The 23279-nt window shown below is 35.1% G+C and overlaps 1 protein-coding gene across 4 annotated transcripts in view; it reads right to left on the bottom strand.

Annotated features, from left to right (window-relative positions):
• METTL15 (methyltransferase 15, mitochondrial 12S rRNA N4-cytidine) overlaps window positions 1-23279 on the bottom strand; it is a 148210-nt gene that overhangs the window by 13649 nt on the left and 111282 nt on the right. For all 4 annotated transcript variants that reach the window (XM_084893628.1, XM_084893627.1, XM_084893629.1 and 1 more), the window contains 2 exons: window positions 16059-16250; window positions 11926-12104 (listed from right to left, as the gene is read on the bottom strand). In XM_084893628.1, coding sequence (XP_084749754.1) covers window positions 11926-12104; window positions 16059-16250 — 371 coding nt within the window. The remainder of the gene's footprint in view (window positions 1-11925; window positions 12105-16058; window positions 16251-23279) is intronic.

Here is a 23279-nt window from a genome sequence, read left to right as displayed (position 1 = left end):
CCTTTTTCTTGTGAGTTCAGCACACACTCATAATTAATCCACATGCTCCAAGGTACAGTTGCCAATGTTACACTTTTCAACTCTACTACATTGATTTAAAAAGTATATATTTATCTCTTACACTGAAATAGAAACTTCCAGAAGGCAGGAATGGTATGTTACTTCCAAAAAGCAAGACTATGCTATCATTTTTCTCCTAACAGGCTTGTTGAAAGATTGATACTATCTAAATTAATTAAAGAATAAATGTTCAATTTCTCCAAGGGTCAATTAGCATATAGGTTTTAATTAAATCAGAGATTATAAATATCTCCCTTTTTTTCAACCATAATCAAGTCTAACAATGACCTGGTCACTCCCACCTTTTATTTTTCTACGTGTTCTAGCCTCCTAATTGTTTATGAACAGTGATTAAGATCATGCCCAGTGAAAGATTTTGATTTCTAAAAAGCGGTATATCCATTTTGAAAAACAATATTTCATTAATTTCACTTAGAGAATTTAGCCTAGAAAGTAAGTATGCCCCCTCAAAAACCCCTATATATATATATGCACAATGATATTTATCATATGGCTTTTTAATAATAGGCTCCATTAGAAGGAAAGCTAAAAATCTAATAATGAGGTTATTAGCATATGATTAATATACATTATGTATTTCTTACTGTTATGTAGTATACTGACATAAAAATTAAGTAACATGATAAAATATCAACTTAAAAAAATAAAAAAAATTATGTACATTCAAACAAAAAATGTGAGAATAGATACAGAGATAAAGGGAATATGCAAACATAACATTTGTGTTATGGTGGTAGAGTGGTATTACAGATTTTTTAAATTTCCAATTCTTAACAATGTTGTATGACTAATAAATGAAAATGCTTCTTTTATAATAGAAAACAATCTATTATTTTCTATATAATCATGAATTTTAATTATTTTGCATGCTTGTATAGTACAATAGATTCTATCTAAGATAAATTCTCCATTTCTTTCATTTTTTGTCAAACATTTGCCTAGCACATGTTTACCACTAGGATAGGTAGCTTAAAAATGTAATTTCTAATCATCAATCACATTAATCATATAAATTAGGAACCATTATGCCTATCTTAGAGAGAATTAGGACAGCTATGTAACCTCTCCAAGTTCAAACAGGTGGGCTGAAATTTGAGTCCTAGTTTTTGTATAATTCCAAAATTAATTTCTTTTTCCATTACTCAATGACACAGTAGAATGCAGAGACATAAACCCGGATGACTAATGCAAAGGTAATGAGAAAGTAAGACAAACAAACATACAAACAAAAAATGACCAGCAAAGAAAAATGGTAAGCAATATAGCAATGTAGCATGTTGGCTTAATAAATTGAATATGTCATCAAAATCCACTTTGTATCTAATGAGTACAGAGATGAAGTCAACAACTTATAAATCCTACCTGTGAAATTATCAGAGATAGCACCCAACTTGGGAGATCAGGGAAGAAATCATAAAAAATAGAAAGTGGCATTTAAGCTGGGCCTTAAAGGTGAAGATGTTTTCAACCAGTAGATATGAAAGGAGAGTTTTCTTTTTTCCCAGGTAGAAGATAGAGCATAGTCAAAGATATATGCAAGTTAACTTAAGATAACAGTTTATTCAAGAAGACTTGAATTATAGGGCACATTTTGTTTACACAGGTAGATGAAATTTAAAAAAAAATAAAATAAAATTACTACTAGTTATAGCCAATTTCAAGAATTACTTCTTCTTTGAAGCATTATTTAAATAATTGCAATGCTAAGGAGGAATCTATCAAATGAGCAGGACTGTCCAAGGCAGTTCCTTAAGCTCTGGTCACCATGCTATCACCACGCAAAGACCTATGAGCCAATGCATACATTTAAAATGGAGCAAATGCAAAACTCTGCCAAACAAGAAAAACTATGGATAAATAAGGCCAAATGAGATCCTTTATCTTAGGGAGCTTGAATCACAAGGTAAGAAGAAAAAAAAAGGGGGGGGGTAGAGAGAGAAAGAAAGAGAGAGAGAGGTGAAAGGAGGGAGCAAGATAGAAGCAATTGACAAAATAAGCAAAAACCAAAAGAAATAATAAAAGCAATATAAATAGATGTCAGGAGACAGTCAAAATAATAATAATAATAAAAAAGATCTGAGTAAGCAGTGACCTAGGAACCCTAGAAAAAAGTTAACTGTAGAAGCTAGACATAGAGTAGCCAAACCAAAATAATAGTAATTGACCAAAACAAGGAACCAACAATGTTTCCTGCAACATAATATCAATAGTTTAGTGGGGAAATTGTGTAGTACCCTGAATTGTGTTGTCCAGTCTTTCAGAAACCTGGCTATGTAGCTTAAATAACTGTTTTCTCTATTAGTAGTATGACTAGCTTTATAACAATTCCTTCCTACTATCATGTATAGCTAACAATAATCTTTTATTACTTAAGTTTGCCTAAATGTGTCTTTGACTTCTGCAACCGAAAGTGCCTTACATGACACATTTGCGTGGCTGGTAGATGATTAGATTGGAAACAGGAAGAGAAGAAAGGAAAAAGCAAGTATTAAACCACATGTAGATTTCCAAAAAAGGATATGTTTGTATAACCCACTGAAGACACACTCGCTAGATACACTGTCTGTGTGTGTTTATATATAATCAGATTAAATAAATAGGAAGAATTGGAGATAATATAAAAAATGAGCACAAATAGAAAATAACTATTCCTGCTACATTAAAAATAATCAATACAAACTATAATAAAAGAATTAGAACAAGCGTATTTAAAAACAATAGAATTTTTAGGAATGACAAGTGGATTTAGAAATTCAACAAGTGGTTTAAACAGATTAGATATATTTTAAGAGAAATTTAGTGAATTAGAAAAGGATCTTACCTGGATTGTAACACACAGATACAAAGACATGAGAAATATGAGAACATGGTGAGTAACTATTGGACAGAACTCAAGAGAATAGAAGAAAGATATGGAAAGCAATAATTTCTTATATTTCCAGGAATGAAGAAATGTTAAAGAAGCTCATTGTTTCATTAATAAAGAAAAAAAATAGTCACAACCCAGCATATCACAATCAAATATCAAAGATAGAAAAATCTTAATGATAGTTAGAAAAAGAAAAAGACCAAGTATGAAATAATGACAATTAGATCTTTCATCAATCATAGAAATGCCAAGAGACAATGAAATCATACCTCAAAGCGCTGAATAAAATTAATTATAGACCTTGTATCTCTATACCCAACTAAGTTATCATTCAAAAGTTAGGTCACAATAAAGATACATTTAGACAAAGTATAAGAATGGAGCCTCATTAAAAATGTCTCTAAATATGTACTTGGATAAGAAGGAGAATGATCCAAGAAAGAAGTGGTAATTTTAAGCTAAGAAAGAAAAAAAAAGTAAACATGTCGATATATGCAAAAGGCACCAACTGTGAAGACTACTAACTAGTAAAAATCTCTTTTTTTGTTAATTTTGAGGTGAAAGCTTTGCCTTAGTCACTTACATTCCTTTATTAGTGCCTAGCACAAAGTGGACTCAGTAAATACTTGATGATTAAATGACTATGGAATATGTATATGAAATAAGTATCACACCTCAATATTGGGTCAAATTCCCTGCTTTGCTAATGAGGAAATTGAAAATACAGAAGACTAACAGTATTGTATGGCATACTGAGCCTGATTTACCCCTAGAGAACAGGAAAGATATTACAAGTGTCAGGAAAATTATTATAGTTTCTCTTATTATTGTACGTCTGAGTCTACAGACCAATAGAAAGAACCCATATACTGAAGAAATTGGTTGTTTATAAGATTTTTCTCTATTAGTTTTCCCAAACCCCACCCCCCTTCATTTTCTAAACATCACAAAATTATAAACTGGACATTTACTTTTCATTCAAAATATAATTAATTAAACAATTTTATAAGCTTAATTCTATATCAGGTTTTAAGAATGTAGCAATGAAGAAGACATGTCTAATTCTTGCTTTCATACAGTTTATAGTCCAGCTGATAAGAAAGTCATTAAATAAGTTATTATACATTAGCAAAATGTAGAAAGTCAGCAAATGTAACCTATTGTTTATTGTGCCCTACATGCTATTATATGAAACACATAAAAAATATGACCTGTGCTCCAGTTTATAATAATATGTGATTCTAAGTGATTAAAAATATGTGAGGCAATATAATGATGTAATGATTACAGGGATAAAAGAAATCAAAGCATTTGGGAAATACTAGTGAAATTGTTAATACGCTAGACAAAAATAGAGAAGGGTACGGTAAGACATAAAAAGTGAATGTAGATTTCTCTATTTTAAATTGAGAAAAATGTTTTCTAGATATTCTATAATTTTTCAATTCAGCACAAAGCAAAAGATGATAGAAAATAATTTGAAAGTATTACTCTTAATTTTTAGTTATGATTAAAGTTTGGACATCAAACTTTTTTTTTATCTATTATTCCCGCCTCCCAGCACTAGAAATATATTTGATTTTTGACAAACTAGTAACATTTGTGGTTCTCTTCCTTTGACATTCTTTTGGCATGATTTGAACATTTTATACTTTGAAAATAAAAACAGACGCTTTCTTCAAAGAACATTCCCAACATGCAAAAATAATAGTAAATGACTACTTTTAGGAATAGTACCGCACACTGTTGATCCTCTCAGTACTTTTTTGGGTGAAAGAAACCCATGTCATTATACCTACCATCTAGACAAAATCTAAATCATGTCAATTAAAAACAAAACAAAACACAAGTTGGTAGTACAATTAATATATAAAACTACTTGATCTTGGTTCTCAAATGGAGAGCTCTTGCAAATATCTACCACCAAATTCTTAAAACTTCTGAGTAATAGTTACAGGAACAAATTATCTTTCTTCTTTGTTAAATCAATAAAGAGAAGAACAAAATGACCAGGCTATTCGTACAGATCTTTACAAAATTAATACCAATGTGAAAACTACTAATGTGCAGAACATACAATGCCAGATCACTTTAATTTTCACTTGCAGAAGCACACAAAGTATAAAGTAATAAGAAGTGGAATAAAGAGGTAAAGGGATGCATTTTCTTTTTTTATGCCATACATAAAATTTGAAATGCAGCCAGAATCAGGAAGTTCTAGAGGATTTGGTTATATTGAATTTCTAATTTATTAAGAAATCAGACCCAACTAAAGGTCACATTGAGGACAAAAGATCCCAAGATAATGAGGGAATTCCAGGCATTTAGAAATGTATTGGGTCCTGGGATTGGACGATGTAGTGTCTGTCTTTTATTCTCTTCAACTGGCTGACATACTAGCTGATTATTTTTTGTTCACTCATCTTTTCATTTCTGCACTTGATGAGTTTCTATGGATGTTAGAGACTTTTCTTTAAATAACCATCACTTCTCCCCCTAAAAGGCTCTACTCAATGTCTGTTACTTCTACCCAATCTCTCTCTTTAATAACTCAAACCCTTTTACCACATCAAAATCAACTGTTCCCTTTTTTGCTTCTCATACTTTTTTATTCATGATTCTATTATATACAGCACTAATCTCAGGACAATAGAAGAAGTTGCTTGTATGACTGCGTCCAACATGAGTATGTGAGATCCCGGAAGACAGAGCTGTCAGCATTCTTCAGCAACAGTTTACGCTATATCATTTTAAAAAATATATACTTTTATTGATTTCATAGAGGAAGGGAGAGGGAGAGATAGAAACATCAGTGATGAGAGAGAATCATTGATCACCTGCCTGTTGCACCCCTCCTCCCCACAGGGGATAGAACCTGTAATCCTGCATATGCCCACACTAGGAATCAAACTGTGACCTCCTGCTTCATAGGTCAAAGCTGAACCACTGAGCAATGCTGGCCGGGAAGTTTATGCTGTTTCCTAATCATAAGTAAGAGATCTAGATATGGGTTACAAATAGGAGCACAAAGCTAGTGAGATTACTAGCTTTCAATTCCAGCTCTACTTGACAAGAGACAAATTACCTAGCCTCTTTGTGCTTCATCTGCAAAACAAGGATAAAATCTACCTGCCTGATGGATTGTTGTTCTTATTAAATGAGTTAATACATGAAAATAATTTAGGATAGTTCTACGATTCACTAAGTATTAGCTAACATGATTTATTATTATATTACCATTATAATTATTAAATTAGGCATGGCCACGTCATTTGGGATTGAAACATTCCCAGATCCGTACTTGGCACTTTCAACTGAGAATAGCCAAATTTCTTTTAGGAGAAAGAAAGATTTTCATGTTTTTGGTTTTTGTCCCTCCCCCCAGCCCCCCATATTTCATTCTCTTATGAGTTGGATTCGTTGTACGAAATGTCTCTTGGAAAGATTACTTATTAAAATAAGAAATAAGCTTACTTAATGAAATGTCACTTGATAATTTAGTTGGCATGAAGTTACCATGCTAACACGCACTGTGTATAGCAGATTGAACTCAAGAGATTCAAAGTGACAGAAGAATAAGTGCAGTAGCAAAGGCAGTGGCAGTGGGGACTGTGACTCACTGGCAAGCCTTCTAAACTCGACAGTAGGTGTGACCATACCATTTTCCACCACAGCGACAGCCGAGCTCTCTGACATCATCATTATTTCTTAATCATGGCAATGCTAATACAAAGAGTGCTTTATGAAGAAGGTGGAGGAGGTAATATGTAGATTATTGAAATAAAGGGATGGTAATCTAGTCTGATTAATTTCATCAGGAAAAAAGTTTATGTTCCACTAAAGTAGGATAGCAATGTCTACTGATGAATGTTTTCTTTTATTTTTTCTTTTGAAGGCTGTTGAAAATTGCTGAAAAAAGACAATGATTTCAGATACAAGTTGAGGCATGAGCCTCCAATGTAACTGCAAAAGATACTCCTTACGTGTACCACTGCAGAAAATGATTATTACTCTCTTTGCTGAAAATCCCACTACTCCTATAGGAAGAACAGCTTGGAATGGAAGTATCAGCTTATCACATATCACAATGTGTGGCTACGGACAGGTATTCCTGGGGAAAAAGCCACACTCAGGGGTCTGTCTGGTGCACCTGATTGAGCTTTAGTTCTGGATAAGAAAGAACGCAATGTGTACAGTGTATTTGCCCTTTAAGATTCACAGAGAACTTTCCAATAAATGGTCAAAGCAAGAATTGGCTGTCCCTATTTTCCAAATGAGTAAATGAGATTCAGAGGACATAAGTGACTTACTCAAGTTCGCAAAGCATATGAAATAAATAGAATGTGAGGATTTTTGAGTCCGTGTCTTGGGGAATCTCACTTATTCCTCAAGCAATTTTAATTTATACAGGACTTTGATGCTCAGGGTCTCCCTCCTCTTCAAAGTGAAGAGCAGAATATATTTGATTCTCAGTAACAACGAACAACTTAGATTTCCTTTCCCTTTTTCTCATTTTACTTTGGCTGGGAATGTGCACATCTTTTTTATTGATTTATTTGTTCAACAAGCATTCATTAAGCTCTAGCCATGTACCTTATTCATGAGTCAGAATAAAAGTTGCATGAAAGTTTCAGGCAGAGAACAATAAGTATGCACATTGTAATCAACAATAATTAAATATATCTAAAAAGCTTCCCAATCTTTTTTCCCACTCAAAAATCTACACTAATAAAAGAGAAATATGCAAATTAACCACCACTCTGCTGCACCAACCCATGCCCACCAACCAATCAGGAGCAAGTATGCAAATTAACCCAACCAAGATGGCAGCAGCCACAGAGCTGGAGCAAGCAGGAGGCTTGGGTTGCCATGGCAATGGAGGTAGCCAAGCTTCCTGGACAGCCCTGGCCTCTGTTCAAGGCTACAAGTTTCAATTATAGAAGACAAATAAATCCTAGATACTTGCTTCAAACTGGCCCTGGCCTCCAATCAAGAAGGCACTGAAAAAAAAAAAAAAGAAAGAAAGAAAAAGAAAAAGAAAAAAGGAGGGGCTGGAACCTTGGGTCACTGGAGGTGATCAGGCCAGAATGGGATGGCAGGAGCCATTGGGGTAAGCAGAACAGCAGGGGGGGGGCAATTGTGGGGGAGCAGGCTGTCAGTGGGGTTAAGTTGGAGGTGATTAGGACAGTGGGGGGGCAGTTTGGAGTGAGCAGGCCAGCAGGAGGGCAATTGGGTGTGGGCAGGCCAGTGGGGAGGGGAACTGGGGGCAAGCAGGCCAGCAGGGGAGCCGTTGGGGTTAATCAGGCTTCTGGAGGGGGATTTTGGGGGCAAGCAAGCAGGCAGTGGGGAGCAGTTGGGAGCTAGCAGGCCAGCAGGCAAAGTGGTTAGAGGCAATCAGGTAGGCAGGCAGGCAGGTGAGCGGTTAGGAGCCAGCAGTCCCAGATTGTGAGAGGGATGTCCAACTGCTGGTTTAGGGTGATCCCTGTAAATCAGCAGTAGGACATCCTTTGAGGGGTCCCAGATTGGAGAGGGTTCAGGTCAGGCTGAGGAACATCCCCATCCCGTGTATGAATTTCATGCACTGGGTTTCTAGTTGATATTATAAGCCTCCTGTCATTTTTTTGTCGTCAGTGAATTAATTATCTATTTTGTGAATTTGAATCTAAACCCAATGAAAAGAAAAGTGATTGGTATATTTGATTTTGGCATCAGATTAGAAACTGTGAGTGAATATCAATATTATTTTAAGAAAAAAATAATTGGTAGAGTTATGTTTGCTAAACAAAAATAACAATGATCATCATCATAAGTATTATTCACTTCCACTTCAAGATGAAGCTCTGTTCACATATCCACAGAAAGTAAATTGTGGACCAAATGTTAAACTAATATATTTTATTAAACTAGATTTAATTTAACAATTAAGATTAAATGGTGATTTCTTTGATGTATTGACAGAATGGAAAGAGCAATGGAATGCAGATTAGCTCTTACATTGAATATGGACAGCTTATTGAGGAAAATAAATCAGACTTCTTACTCAAAGAGATGTCTAGCATCAATCCTGTTTTTAAGGCTACACAAATCAAATATAGATTAATTCTGCAAAGTCTAGACCGCAGCTATTTTTTCAAAATTAAGTGCATAAGTCTTTTTTTTATTTCTGAAGAGCTTGAGAGTTTTTATATGTAGTTTCCCATTTCTTAAGATATTTAATTAATAAAAATATTTCATCAGAGTTTTACTTTTATTCACAGCATCCCTGAAGAATGAGGGAGGAAATAGATACTATTTCACTTTGAAGATGAATAAATTAAAGTACTGGGAAGGCAATGTGTTTTTCTAATTTATTTTAGTGTTGATATTGGACCATATTGGTATGGGAGAGACATGGTTCATGAGACCAAGCATCAACTTTTTACTAACACTGATGTTATTTCACTGACTACAAACTTTATAAAAGCAGCACCTTTCTGATCTATGTGCATTTTATTTATTTTATACATTAACCTTGAAAAAGTAGTTACTAAATGCCTTCCCAGGTAGGAAACTGTGAGAAGCACTGTGGGCTCAATCATGAGTAAGGAAGTCACAGTAGTGGCCTCACAATACTCATCATATAGAGCAGTGCATCTAATAAAACTATGATCCACATGTTATCTTCTATAGCAACGTTAAAAAACAAACAAGTATAGTATAGTTGATTTTAATACTGTATTTAACACAAAAATATTGAAAACATTACCATTTCAAGGTACAGTGAACATGCAAAAATTTTTAGATATATTAATTTCTCATACTAAGACTATATGTATATATCTATCTACATTATATAATTCTACATTTGCATCAGCTTTTTCTACTTGCCACACAATCATAACTTCAGATTACAATAAATAAGGTTTTTCATTACAATTAGAGGCTTCTTAAACCACGTTGTTATTCAATCACTTACTACTGTATAAGCTTCATGAACACAGAGGCTCTGATTCTCTCTCCAATCTATTCTTAGTACTCAGTATAATGCCCTGGTATATAGCAGCCTCTCCCGAATTACTTTTTTAAATAAATGAACTTTAAAATGTAATTTCATTGTTCTATTTTCTCTTTATTAAAGAATTCTATCATCATCAATAAAATTTTATTAGAGACTGATATGAGCCATAAAGATACTCATTAGAGAGAACTCAAATCTTTTAGTGGCATTTACTAAAATGAAGTTTTATATACACATATATGAATATTATCACTTTTACTATATAATTTGTCATAGCCCATGTATATGTTTTTCACATCATATCTTCCTGAAAAGACTTACATTGTTTCTATTCTACATCTTCATGTAACTTCTATCTAAACAGTGTTATTTCCCCAAGTTTGCTGTGGAGGAACCTAAGACAGATGTTATTTTCTTAAAAGGCAGATTCCCAATTATGCATCAAATTTGCGAGCTTCCAAACTCTAGCTTAGTACTGATGTTGCCATTACTTAGGCTGTACCTTTGAATAAACTGTTGGCACTCTCTGTGCCTCAATTTTTTCAGATGCCAGATAAGGTTTTTTTCAAAACTGGATGACCTCTAGAATACCCTCTAGTCCCAAGTCCTCATTTTCAGCACCAGAAAATTCTGGAATTTCATGAATAATAATAATAATTTTTTAAAAAAAGTGACTTTTCACTGCTCTTCTTTCCAATATGAGAGACAGAACTAGTTAATGTCTGACGGGAAAGATAAGGTGCAAACATGTGAGTATGGAGTGGGAAAAATGAAAGGGGGACGAGATCAGGGTGAATTTAATGTTAGCCTGCTAGTATAAACTCTTTTATGGGGAAAATTATCATGAAATATTTTATGTTGACACAACCTACTAGAATTTTGCAATTAGTTGCCTTAAGGAAGTTGCTCAATGTTAAATTTCAAGGGCCTTGAGGTATGCTACCTAAAAAATTGAAGACTTAGTCAACTTTTTATATTTTATTAGCATAACTAAAAAGAATAAAGTTTTATGAAATTATGTCATAAGACAACTGCCATATGATCTTTAAATCTTGATCTGAATAAGTACATAATTTTTATTCCTTAAACTATGGATAATATTAAGATAGAGGTAACCAAAAACTAGGAGCTTGCTATAAGCTTTTTCCTATGTCTTTAGCTATTTAATTAACTTAAGAGAAACTATTAAAAATAAATCTTAATACATTTGGTAAATAAAAAGATGTATGGCTTCAGGAGTCCAAAAAGACAATTTACCACTGGAAATCTGTTCAATAACAACTGTAGAAGTTGTACTTTTGTCTAGGGAAACTTTCATCATGGAATACAGCTGTGAGACAACTTTGGCTTCAAACAAAAAGGCTATAATAAAGCGCCTCCTAGCCAGACTTAGGTTCAAGAGGTTTATGGTGGCTAACAGCAAAAAAAGATGAAATGCTTCAATAAGCCCCTCAGGCTGATTTAGTTTAGCATTCACCAAGTGGAATAACCTATACATCACATACCCTTTGTTAGCCCGTTGTTTAGAATAGATGTGTGAGTCACTGGATTTTATTTTAGCAGTTGGGCAATGCAATTCTCCTTTCACCCAAAATATTAAAATGCAGAAATGTGAAACTGAAAGGTAATGTCAGATCTTATGCAGGATGCTTATCAAGCACTGCGATGAATCAAGAAATTTTTCTGCTCTTGTCATTCCACGTTTCACCTTGGTAGGCACAAATGATAAATGATCTCATGTAAAAAAAAATACATATTATTAAACTAATCAGCAAACTGCAGTATATTTTAAAATTGTGTGTGGGGGAGAGGTTTTGGGGTTAAGGAGGAAGCTTGCAAAACCAAAGATTTTAAGCAAGATTCACTCCTGCATGATTTTAAGTATAAATGAAACCCTTTGGTAGTTTGGGGGATTAATCTATATGTATATTCTTTTTTTTCCTCCCTCTCAGACACTGTTCAGAATTAATGAGGGTACCTGCGACGATGCTGGCAAGCTGCTGGGTTCTGGTGATGGGGTAGATGCTGCGTGCCTGAACAATCGCTGAAGCGATTTTCTTAGCATGCCTCTCCTCCCCGTATGTTCTCAGGATGGATGCAAGTGCCTGTTGATCTAAAGCGTTCACAACATCAGCTGCGGTGGGCATGTCAGGGTACCTACGCACAAGAAGAACCAATTAGTTCATTGACGTCAGTTTCATTGACCAGAGGTGAATCTTCAGAGTACTGAGACATAAAGTCAGGCATACAAACATAGGCTAAGAGAGCTTCTGAGGTTTATAAAGTCAGAGACTGAAATCTTACAGGAATAAAATAAGCTTTCCATCATTAGGGCAAATGAAAACTCTGTGTGTGAGGTTCGTCAAGGTCAAGGGCAGCAGGAAATTAAAAGTTTACTAACTTAATTCACAAAGAAGTGACTGCTCATGCAGATTTCCCCTAAACTAAAATAGCAGAAATATATGGATTTAGTTTGTTCAAAACTTAAATTGTTGCTTGAGTGTTTTTTTTCTGTATAGGAGAAACAAGGGTAATGCTTTTACTTAAATGAGCCTTAATTTCAGGAACGTAAATAAACCCGAGACTGTCCAGTAACCGACTACTTACATTATTGGAGAACAAACTGACTTAGAAAATCATTACAGAAAAGAAAATCATTACAGGAGTCCCACCTTATCCCAGGGAATACATCCAAGACCCCAGCAGAAACTTGAAAACCACAATAGAACTGAGTCCTATACATAACTATGCTTTTTTCTAAACATACATACATACATACATCCATACATCATACCTACACTCTATTGCACCTCTTTGGTGTATGCAAATTACCAGCCTTACTACTCTTGCACTTTGGGGTCATTATTAAGTAAAATAAAGATTACTTGAACACAAGCACTGTGATACCACTATAGTTGATCTGATAACCAAAATGGCTACTAAGCAATTAATGAGTGGTTAGCATATATAGTTTAGATATGCTGGACAAAGGAACGATTCACATCCCAGGCAAGATAATGTTGGATTCCACAAGATTTCATCTTGCTCTGCAGAATGGTGCGCAGTTTAAAGCTTATGAATTGTTTATTTCTGGTGTTTTCCAATTAATAGTTTCAGGCTATGGTTGACCTCAGGTAACTGAAAGGGAAGAAAGTGAAATCAGGGATAAGGAGAACTACTGTACAAGAAGATACCGCTGGTCAGCTTTCCTCACAAAAACTAGAATATTTTTAATGATAATAATGTGTATTATTTCAAATGTTTAACAATATTGGCTTCTACCTCCATGACAAAGGACATCATGAGATAACACATGGTAATCAACAAACAGTACTAAACAAGCCTAGATGGTAATTTCAGGTGAAGAAGACAAAGAAATATCAAACTGTGACCAATAAATCATAGTAGCAGGAAACAGAATTCACTTTGTCAGACCATGCCAGCTTAACTTACCTTAGAAAAATGGATCCAGGAATTCTAAGTGATGCATTAACCAAGACCTTACTTATTAGAAAGAGCTTTGCTAATAGTATAGTTATTACTCCTGTAGTTAATACATTGGATTGATTGTTGGTACCAATTGTGAGAAATTTAAATAACAAGGATATGGCATCTTTAAGATCTGAGGATCAGATCAGATTTAAGAAACACTTAAATACTTCCTTAAATATACTTCATTGCACCTCATTAGAATGCCTAGGTCTTCCAGGAGAAAATTATGTCCTTGGCTTGTACCCTATTTTGCCATAACCTTTATCCCTCTCCCTCCCCCTCCCCCTCCCCCTCCCCCTCCCTCTCCCTCTCCCTCTCCCTCTCCCTCTCCCCCTCCCCCTCCCCCTCCCTCTCCCTCTCCCTCTCCCTCTCCCTCTCTCCCTCTCCCTCTCCCTCTCCCTCTCTCTCTTTCTCTCTCAAATCTTGTTTTTGTTTTTTTCCTGCCTGTCATGGCATCCCCTGACCAATGAACATCCTATAAAGTAGTCTGGTTTCCATCTCAATAGGCATTGCTTTGTTAATAATAACTTTAAGGATAAAGATTTGGTCTTTAGAGTCAAATTGACCTAGTTTAGAATCCAGGCTTTACTATTCAGTAAACTTGTTAATATAGTGGAACCTCAATTTCTTTAATTTCTTACCTGTGAATGAAAGTAACAATGCTTACCTCATAGAATTGTTGAGAGAGTTAGGGTGCATATAATCATAAAACACATAGTATAATAGCCCATAGGGAAGCTCAATACCTATCCAGGTCCCTCAGATTTTTCCCCTTCTTGGATTTGCCAATCATTATTTTTGGCATAATCAACAAAATCCCTGCTAGATCTTACCTAGTTGTGAATTCAACTGCCCAAACCACTAAGTATTAGAATGAACCTTGTGAATGATGATAAACTCAGACTCCATAGTATGGATTTCACCTCAAATTGGACAGTTCTAAAATTAGTATGGATGTATTTAGCAATTTTTGATAATACCTTTCCACTTTCAAGTATGAAAGTAAAAAAATACCTTGCTCAAATATAGTTCAGTGGAAATAGGCATAATTTTATTTTATCTAATGTTAGTGCTACAAGGCCAAACTGGGAACAAACTGAAAGTCAGAGGGCTTCTAGGAGGCTTCAGAATAGGCATTTATGTGGTATAGAAGTCAAGATACAGCCCTAGCTAGTTTGACTCAGTGGATAAAGTATGGGCCTAAGGGTCCCTGGACCAAAGGTTAAGGACACATGCCTTGGTTACAGGCTCCTGCAGGAAGCAACCAATTGATATGTTACTTTCACATCGATGTTTCTCTCTGTCTTTCCCTCTCTCTTCAACTCTCGCTAAAAAACAATGGGAAAATATCCTCAAGTGAGGAGTAACAAAAAGTCAAGATATAAAATCTGTCCCCCACCCCAACTTAATAGGTTAAGGAATTTCATCGGTATTCCGGAGATCAGGGACTTACAAAGGAAATATTAACCTAAGTGTGAATTTATTTATTTCCTTATAGTGAAGACCACCTGACAACCCAGATATACCCACAGGTCCTTAAACTGTGAATTTCTTTCTGCTACATGAAACATTATTATAGTCTAAAAGCTGTTGTTGAATTTGGGCTATGCTGTAAGATTCTAATGTTCAATGGCAACAGGTTAAGAAAGCCTGTTGTATCCACATTCAACACAGGGACATATCAGCCTCCATGATTTGACTGATCACTTTCCCTCTCCCATAACACCACTTGGATTAGCAACGCACTTGGTTACATCTCTGACTCTTCTTTTTCTATAAATTCATGTGAACCAACTCCCACTTCCCGAATGGCACATACTTTCTTCCGATCTGTTAATATCTGTGGCTAAGTTACAGTCTATGCTATCTCAATAGAAACCTACCAGCTTTTTAAGATATTTTCTCAACTCTAATCTCATCCATTACATATTAAGAGTTTAATTCACAAAGGCAATCTAATTTTCATGTTCTTAGGGGAGCATCTCAAGAATCCTGACTCTCACACTAAAATTTGCTGACAAATTTTTACGTTAACAATATGAGGGTTTACTACTATTAACTAGAAGCTTTGTTCACTGTATTTCAGAAGGCATCCTCTTAGCAAGACATCAAGAACAACCAAAATTTGCTTGAGATTTTACTACCTCTGCTAAACCTAAATCTCCAAACATGAAAAAATATTTGACCTTCACTATTAGTCACTGGTTTTTGGAAGATTTTTATTATTTTCTTTTATGATCACATCCTTCATTCTATGAATGCCAACTTGAGCAAAAGAAGGTTTAAGACTGAGAACAAAAAGATTCTGACAAGTATGGGTCACAATCTCTGTTAAAAGGTCATATCAAAGCACGATTATCCATAAAAAAGATAATCAGTGTGAAAGTTATCCTCCTCACTAGTTTGTGTAGACAGCAATGGTTTTTCTTTCAGAATCCCAAAACTAGAGAAACATTAAAAACTTTAATGAGTATCAAACAAAACTGATTTATTATATATGGATAGTATTGGGTGTGGGCGTGTAATGGGAATTCTGCAGTCTTAAAGGGAAATTAAATTCAGAGTGCCTTTGAGAAATCGATTTCTTGTTGTGTGGAGAAATGCTTTATTGATACTCACCTGTCACCATCCATTCTCATGTCCAAAGGGCCATCATTCCGAAGGGAAAAACCTCTTTCAGGAGCATCAAATTGCATGGAGGAACATCCAAGATCGAAAAGAACTCCATCCAACGTCCCTGGCTGCACTCCAGCTTTCATTAATAAGCCTTCGGCCTGGCTGAACTGGCCTAGCATAGCTCGGATCTGTTTACTGTGGACAAACCCAGGAGATGGAGAAAACACTGCTGTTACACAAAAGTCTTTTCTAAGGTCTATGGTCAATGGAAGCAGCACATCCTATTATTAAATGATTTAATCAATACATATTTACTAAGTGCCAACTGCACGCTTAATACTATATAAAGAAAGATAGGTATGGAAACTCTGCATCTATGGTTCTAACACCAGAGTTGATTTAATGTAATTTTATTCTTGCTAATGAACACAATTTGTTTTATACCTTTGTGAAGGTATACAATAAGTTGATAAATTAAAAAATCTTCTTCATCAGACCAGGTATTTCATTCTTTTCTTTAAAAAAAAAAATTAAATCTATGTGTCAAGAAAAGAAGTATATATAAATCTATAAAAAGAAATATATATAAATCTATAAAAAGATAACAAATCCTGGTAAGGATGTGGAGAAAAGAAAACCCTTGTGTACTGTTATGTGAATGTAAACTAATATAGCCAATGGAGAGGTTCCTAAAAAAAAATAAAATTAGACCTACCATGTGATTCAGCAATTCCACTTATAAGAATATAACCAAAGGAAATGAAAACACCATTGTGAACAGTTATCTGCATCCCTCCACATGTTTATAACAGCATTATTTACAATAGTCATGACATGGAAACAACTTAAGTGTCCATCAGTGAATGAATGGATAAAGAAGTTACGAACTATTATTCTGCCATAAAAAAATAAGAAAATCATGACATTTGCAACAACATGGATGAAATAATGCTAAATAAAATAGTTAAGAAAGACAAATTATTTATGATCATATTTAAATGTGGAGTCTAAAAAAAGAGAGAGGAACCCAAATTCACAGAAAAAGAGATCAGATTCATGGTTATTAGAGGCAAGGGATGGGATAGAAAATTTGGATGAAGCTGGTCAAAAGGTATAAATTTCAGTTAAGTAAGTACTGGGGATGTTTGTACAACTGATTACTACTGGCAGTTTACACTGATGTATGGCATATATGAAAGCTGTTAGGAAAGTAACTCCTGCCCTGGCCGATGTGGCTCAGTTGGTTGGAGCGTCATCCCATGCACCTAAAGGTCACAGGTTCAATTCCTGGTCAGGGCACATACCTGGGTTGTGGGGTCAGGCATAAATGGAAGGCAGACAATAGATTTTTCTCTTTCACATCAGTGTTTTTATTTCTCTCTCTTTGAAAAAGTCAATAAACGTGTCTTCAGGTGAGGATTAAAAAGAAAGTAACTCCTAAGAACTCTCATTCCAAGGTACAGTATATATAAGTCAAATAATTATACTGTACAACTTAAACTTATACAGTGATGTATGCCAATTATAATCTCATAAATTTAATGAGTAAGCCAATTTAAATACAATATCTAATAAAACAGAAATCACCAGAAAAAGATGTCAAACATCTTTAAACCAACCATGTTAACTTTCTCCACATTTTCCCTATAATTTACAATATCAATGCTATGAAGCTGCACATCTGAAGAACGAAAGTGTACCTAAAATAAATGCCTTCTTGCAGAAGCAATGTTTCAGCTCTTAGCAGGGAATCTGGAATGAATGATCATTCAAAATCAACAGATTGGCAAGAAGTTGGGATCACCTTGCAGCTATACTAGTTCTCCTTCCTACAGAAAGTAAAATGCTGTCTTCAGGGATCTTCTGAAGCCTTAGGGCAACTGGCATGCATTCGGAAAGGGAATGAGAAGAGAAAAATTGGGCAACATTCCCAAGACCTCATTCTCTCCATCTATAGGTGAATGGGTGAGTGTGGATTTTGGCAGTGTTGGGGAATCATAATTATGTTTTATGTATATACAGGGTATCCCAAAAAATGTATATATACTTTAACAGCTGATAGCTCAATTCTGAAAATGAAATGTATTTTAATAAACACTGCCTTTATAACTATTCAAAGTGTGTATATACATTTTGGGGGGGACACCCTGTATTATGTCATTTAAGAAGAAATTCACAGATCATTGTGTGTGTGTGTGTGTGTGTGTGTGTGTGTGTGTGCATGTTTTAAATTTTAATGCAGCCAGCAATTTTCAGATTCATTCACCAATTATTTGGAGGTATATAAAGATTAATAAAATGATTAAAAAGGCATGACATTCTGAGCTATGAGCTGAAAGGAAGAAATGAATAAATAGTATGCATAACGATCTGATAGGTGATAACTAACAGTGGACAGATAAACAAATTGCTACGTCTGTATAAGCATACTCGTTTTATTGCACCTTGTTTACTGTGCTTTGCAGATACTGTTTTTTTGTTTGTTTTTTTAATTCAAGTTTTCTGGCAACCTGGCATCCAGCAAACATAGCAGTGCCATTTTTCCAATAGCATGTGCCAATTTGGTGTCTGTGTCACTACATTTTGATAATTTTTGTAATATTTTAAACTTTTTTGTTATTATTATATTTTTACAGTAATCTGTGATCAGTGATGTCTGATGTTACTATTGTACTAGTAATTGTTTTAGGATGCCACAAATCATACCAATGTGAGATGGTGAACTTTATTAATAAATATGTGTGTTCTGACTGCTCCATTGACAAGCCATTCTCCCATCTCATATTCTTTCATTGACACACAACAATATTGAAATTATGCAGCCAATTAATTACCCTACAATGTTCCCTGAGTGTTCAAGGGAAAGGAGGAATTATTCATCTCTCACTTTAAGTGAGAAGCTATATATGATTAAGCTTACTGAGGAAGGAATGTCAATACTGAAATAGTGCTTAAGGTAGGCCTCTTGTATCAGTTAGCCAAGTTGTAAATTCAAAGGAAAAGTTCTTGAAAAAATTAAAAATGCTACTCCAGTGGAACACACAAATTAGAAGAAATTAAAACAGCCTGATAGATGATGTGGAGAAAGTTTTAGTGGTCTAGATTAGCGGTCACCAACCAGTGGTCCGTAAACCACTGGTGGTCTGTGAGGTCTAAAATGTTGGCAACTGCTGGTCTAGCCACAACATTCCCTTAAGCCAAAACCTAATCTAGAGCAAGGCCCTATCTCAATTCAATTCCATAAAGGCTGAGAGAGGAGAGGAAACTGAAAAAGAAAAGTTTGAATCTACCAGAGGTTGGTTCACGAAGTTTATGGGAAAAAGCCATCTCCATAACACAAAAGTGCAAGGTGTAGCAGCATATTATCCAGATCTTGTTAACATAATTAATAAAGGTGGCTAGACTAAGCAACAGATTTTCAATGGAGGAGGAACAACTGATGGCTCTTTGGATGTTAACAGCTAGAAAGGAAAAGTCAATGCCTGGCTTCAAAGCTTCAAAGGACAGGCTGACTCTCTAGTTAGGGGCAAATGCACCTGGTCAGTGTGAGATGAAGCCAATGTTCATTTACCATTCCAAGAATCATAGGGCCCTTAAGAATTATGCTAAATCTTCTCTGCCTGTGCTCTAAAAAGAAAACAAAGCCTGGGTGATAGCACATCTGCTTACAATATGGTTCACTGAATATTTTAAGCTCACTGTTGAGACAAACTGCTTAGAAAAAAAAATTCCCTATCAAATATTAGTGTTCACTGACAATTTGCCTGGTCACCTAAGAGCTCTGATGGGATGTATAAGGAGATTAATTCTGTCGTCATACCTGCTAACACAACAACCATTCTGCAGTCCATGGGTCAAAGAGTAATTCTGAATTTCAAGTTTTATTAAGGAATACATTTTGTGAGCTGCCATAGACAGTGATTCCTCTGGTGGATCTGGGCAAGGTAAATAGAAAACCTTCTAAAAAGGATTCACCATTTTAGATGTCATTGAGAACACCTATGATTCATAGGAAGAGATCAAAATATCATCATTATCAGGAGTCTGGAAGTTTATTCCAACCCTCATGGATGACTTTGAGGGGTTTAATACTTCAGTGGAGGAAGTAACTGTAGATGTCATAGAAATAGCAAGAGAACTAGAATAAGAAGTGGAGCCTAAAGATGTGACTGAATTGCTGCAATCTCATTATAACACTTTAATAGATGAGCTGCTTTCTTTTAGATGAGCAAAGTGGTTTGTTAAGAAGGAATCTACTTCTGGTGAAGATATTGTGAAGACTATTAAAACGATAATACAGGATTTAAAATATTACATAAACTTAGATGATAAAGCAGCAGCGGGGTTTGGAGGATTGACTACAAATTTTAAAGAAGTTCTATTGTGGGTTAAATGCTACCAACAAGATAGTATGCTATGAAGAAATTGTTTGTGAAAGAAAGAGTCTATCAATGCATCAAACTTCACTGTAGTCGTATTTTAAGAAAATGCCCCACCTCAACATTCAGCAATCACCACTTGACCAGATCAGTCAGCAGCCATTGATAATAAGGCAAGACCCTCCACCAGTAAAAGGATCCCAAATTGCTGAAGACTCAGATCATGATAAGCATTTTGCTTTATCAGAAATGTATTTTTAAATTATAATATGTAGATTTTTAGACATAATACTATTGTACATGTAATAGACTACAGTATAAACTGGGAAACCAAAAAATTTACAGTATATGCAATGGGAAACAAATAAATTCATGTGACTCACTTAAGATATTCATTTTATTGCAGTGATCTGGAAGCAAACTTGCATCTTTCTGAGGTATGCCTGTATTTGGAAAGTATGGATTGAATGCTAATACTAGCATTAGAAAGAGAAATAAATGAATCTTGGGGTTGGGGGGGAAATCCACAAATCATTCATTCCAATTATTTAAATGATGTTGAATATTTTCTCTCTCCACCATCGCTGCTAGGTAGGGAGAGAAAAGTCATTGTTTTAATCACCTCCCATTCACTTCAATGGTGAGGGAGGGATTCCCACTCTAGGATTATGGAAATGGCCAAATACAGGGCACCTGACACTGCACAGATAAGATGGACATGAGTCTATTAATCTCATATACTCATAGCCCAGGAGAGGAAAATACCACATGCTATACATAGCTAAATGGAGGTTACACGCAGGAACAGAGTAGACAACCAGAGGCTGTGTGAAGCAGGTTTTTTAGTATCAAGAGAGTGGGGTCTCCTTGGTTCTCATGGGATGATGTGATTCACTTTATTGAATAATTTGATGGCTGGCAGGGTACTGACACCTGCTATTCAGGAATAAGCAGATATTGTGCTTGATCCCTTTGATAAGGAGGGTTATTTGATTATGAAAGCTTGTAGGTAGGAGTAGAGTGGGAAGAACTTACGGCTAGGCTATTCCAGGGTCTCACAGTTCTCCCAAGATCAAGAACACATATTTGGCTTTAATTTTAGACCTCATAGCACAGAATGCATGAAAACCCAGTAATAAGAATTCACTAGTTTTGTGTGTTGTTTTTTAAAGCCAATTCTCTTTTATTTAACAGCTGTCTCCTTGCTAGTTCTATTGTCCCTGATATCAGTCCATGTAAAACAACTGAAAGCCTATAATCCAAGGCAGCCTTTCACACATATCCCTTAGCTACTATAAGGGATATTTGTTACCTTCCTCTTAGTTGCCAATCTTTTTGTTTCAACAGGATCTCAAAACTTCAGCCATGTATTTTGTGAGAGACTGAGCATATCTATGATATTTACCTCATATTGGATATGCTCAAATATTCAATCAAACACACATCTAAAGATTGATGTCATGTATTTTGTAGATATGTTTAATATTAAGTAAAATACATTATCTTCAGTAATGTGGGTGTGAATCATCCAATTAGCTGAAAGAACTTAAGAGCAAAAACTGAGGTTTCCCACAGGAAGAAGACATTCTTCCTCACGACTACAATCCCAGACCATGTCAGTTTCCAGCCTGCTGGCCTGCCCTACCAATTTCAGACTTGCCAGTCCCCACAACTGTGTGAGCCAAATCCTTGAAATAAACCTCTTTATAAATGTATATATATGCACACACACATGTCTGTGTGTGGGTATATGTGTGTATATCGTATTGATTTTTTTTTTCTTAAGAATTCTGATATACTATCTCAATTGAAAAAGGTTTCTGGTAAGCTAAGCTAATTTGCACACACTAGGTCCAAAGCCTCTGCAATTTGTTCAGAGACTAGCATGTGTGACAACTCTGGCTGATGAGATACAAGAGATATCTGCTAGGAATTGGAAGGAAAAATTCTTTCTCCCAATGAATTACTCGAAAAACAAAGTTTTTCAGAATTTCACTGATATGAAAGAAGCACACAGCCCTGATTATCACCAGCAGAGATGATGACCCAAGGAAGGAAAAGGGTGGCAGTAGTTTTAGCCAAAACTTAAAAGACAAAGTAGAGAGAAAGAATTACCAGGCCACTACATTGAACCTCACCTAAAATCCAACTTGTTTCTGAACTTCTGAGTTATATGAACCCATAAATTACCTTGATTATCAAAACACACTTGACTTGGTTTTTCTTTAACCTTCTATGAAAAACATCATAACTATTATAGCTATCATGGTCCTCAAGTCTTCTTTTCTCTAAATAAAACAACTCATTTCTTCTGCTATTCTGCATACAAAAAGTCTTTCACTGTGCTAGTTGCTCTTTTTTGAATGTGTTCCAGTTTGATGATGTCCCTAAATCTAAATGCCACAATGATCAGTATAGAATAAAGTAAATTCTTGCCCCTCTTGTTCTAGTTATTATATTGATACAGCGCAAGATCAAAACAGTTTTAAAGCTTATTTCACAATGTTGACTTATACTGTCTAATACCCTGGATTCTCTTTCATGTACACCACTGCTAAGCCTGTTTCCTCTACAACTGTACTAGCACAATTTTATTTCATTTAACTGTTTCAGACCTAAGTACAATTTGTACCCTATATATTTTCTATAGTCCTTTTAGAATCAAGATATTACCTTTAACCATAGAAATCTTTACACTGCAGCAAAACTCTCCGATAAAGTATAGCTACTATCCTGCATGACACTAATATACTTGTAAAATAAAAATAATATTTTATGAGATATTTGCATTCTTGAGTGCCCTCAAACATAACTGTTTAATACACAATACTCATATCGTTTTTTG

This window comes from Pipistrellus hanaki, assembly GCF_964339955.1.
Source record: "Pipistrellus hanaki genome assembly, chromosome: 9".
Lineage (NCBI taxonomy): Eukaryota > Metazoa > Chordata > Mammalia > Chiroptera > Vespertilionidae > Pipistrellus > Pipistrellus hanaki.
Note: the sequence above shows the minus strand (reverse complement) of the source record. Positions and strands in the feature narration are given on the sequence as shown.